We start from the raw sequence: 1,669 nt of genomic DNA on the forward strand, positions 1-1,669 counted from the left end.
ACATAGAAACATCTCCTTCATCAGCTGCCACCATTAAAACACCGGCGTTTCGAAGAATTAAGGCAGTGCGCATCGTTGAAATGTTTCTTCCCACGAACACAAATTAAATTATTTTCAGCTTAGAGGTTCGGCTAGGAGGGCCGATGAAATAAGTGCCATGGTTAAAAAATATATATATAAATACTGCAATCGAGTTGTTCAGCAAAAGCCTTCAGAGTTGTGCTCCTGCATGACCGCGCTCCAAGGACTGAAGCAAGTAAAATGTAAAAGTGAGTTTAATTTTAGCTTTAGTTTAATTTTTCTCTCATCAATTATTTGTGGACTTTTACTATTCCTAAAACAAGATAACTAACTATTAATGTTGCTTGGATGCAGATCAGCGCTCCGACCACGATTATTCCTTTTCTGCAGAGGTGGGGAAACTGTGTTTGGTGTAACGTTCGGCTGTTGTTTCTAGTAGATTCAGTTGTTACGTAAATGGCCTCCCATTGCCACGTTAAGAAACCGGGGGTTTTATGAAAACATTTGTGTAGGCGGTGGTTTATATCCTTATGTAGGATTGGTTATATCATTTTATTCAATTAGAACATAATGGAAACTGCTCACATACATTCATACGCTTATACACACAACTTACACACACACACACAATCACACGTCAAAACACGTTTTTATTATCATGTGCTCGTATGTGCTTATGCGTCACACACATATACGCACGAGCACACACACACACACACACACACACACACATACACACACACACACATACACACATACATACATACATACATACATACATACATACATATATACATACATACATACATACATATGTGTATGTATATAATTTTCCTCTCAAATATTTGAGTTAGGTTTAGATATAACTTTCATTTCTATAGCTTGAATTCTGACAGTAAACAAATACTTATTTCGGTCGGAAATGGCCGAAAATCCAAACGACGATAGAAATATAAACCCCGAAAATAGATTGTGTCAAGAGCAAGCTAATCCCAATGTTAAATTATTAGGATTAGAGGGAAAGACCTCCTTCATAATCTATCTTCTTTCAATAATAGCCCAGTTATCGGTTTTGTCAGTCGGATATGATTTGGGGGCGTCTTCAGGGGCTCTACTTCTTGTTAAAGATGCAATGCATCTTTCAACCACTTGGCAACAGTTAGTCATGGCTGGACCTTTACCTATCGCTGTCATTATTTCCATAATTGCCGCCAAAATCAGCGACAAATTTGGCCGAAGAAAAACAATTATGGCGAGCAGTGTTTCGTATCTTGTTGGATCTATTGTTACCGGGAGTGCAGTGAACCAATATATGCTTCTTTGTGGACGATTTATGGTGGGTTTCGGATTCGGTAAGCAGAATGTAATTTGATTATTCTTGTTCTTAATTTAACATCAAGTCTTTACACTTACAGTGTTCGTTTATTTTTATTTGTTTTTTATTGTAGAATTTTGTTGTCTTTCTTTTGTTGTTTTATTGGAGAACTTTGTGTATATTGTGAACCATTGCATGAATTCCATGAACAAAATATATGGGTGACAGCGCGAAAACAAACATCATTCTAAATGCCCGTCTACTTTTTAAGCGTTTCAAACGTGACCATCCTGTTTTTTTTAACCCAGATCTTCCAAGTGTCTCATGCAGCTA

The 1,669-nt window shown here is 37.0% G+C and overlaps 1 protein-coding gene across 1 annotated transcript in view; it reads left to right on the forward strand.

Annotated features, from left to right (window-relative positions):
• The first annotated feature begins 644 nt into the window (after positions 1–644).
• The window catches only part of LOC106877855 (proton myo-inositol cotransporter-like), a 51,709-nt gene continuing 50,684 nt past the window's right edge, over positions 645–1,669 (forward strand). The window contains exon 1 of the mRNA XM_052976303.1: positions 645–1,373. Coding sequence (XP_052832263.1) covers positions 944–1,373 — 430 coding nt within the window. The 5' untranslated portion in view covers positions 645–943. The remainder of the gene's footprint in view (positions 1,374–1,669) is intronic.

Source organism: Octopus bimaculoides, chromosome 24 (genome assembly GCF_001194135.2).
Source record: "Octopus bimaculoides isolate UCB-OBI-ISO-001 chromosome 24, ASM119413v2, whole genome shotgun sequence".
NCBI classification, from domain to species: domain Eukaryota; kingdom Metazoa; phylum Mollusca; class Cephalopoda; order Octopoda; family Octopodidae; genus Octopus; species Octopus bimaculoides.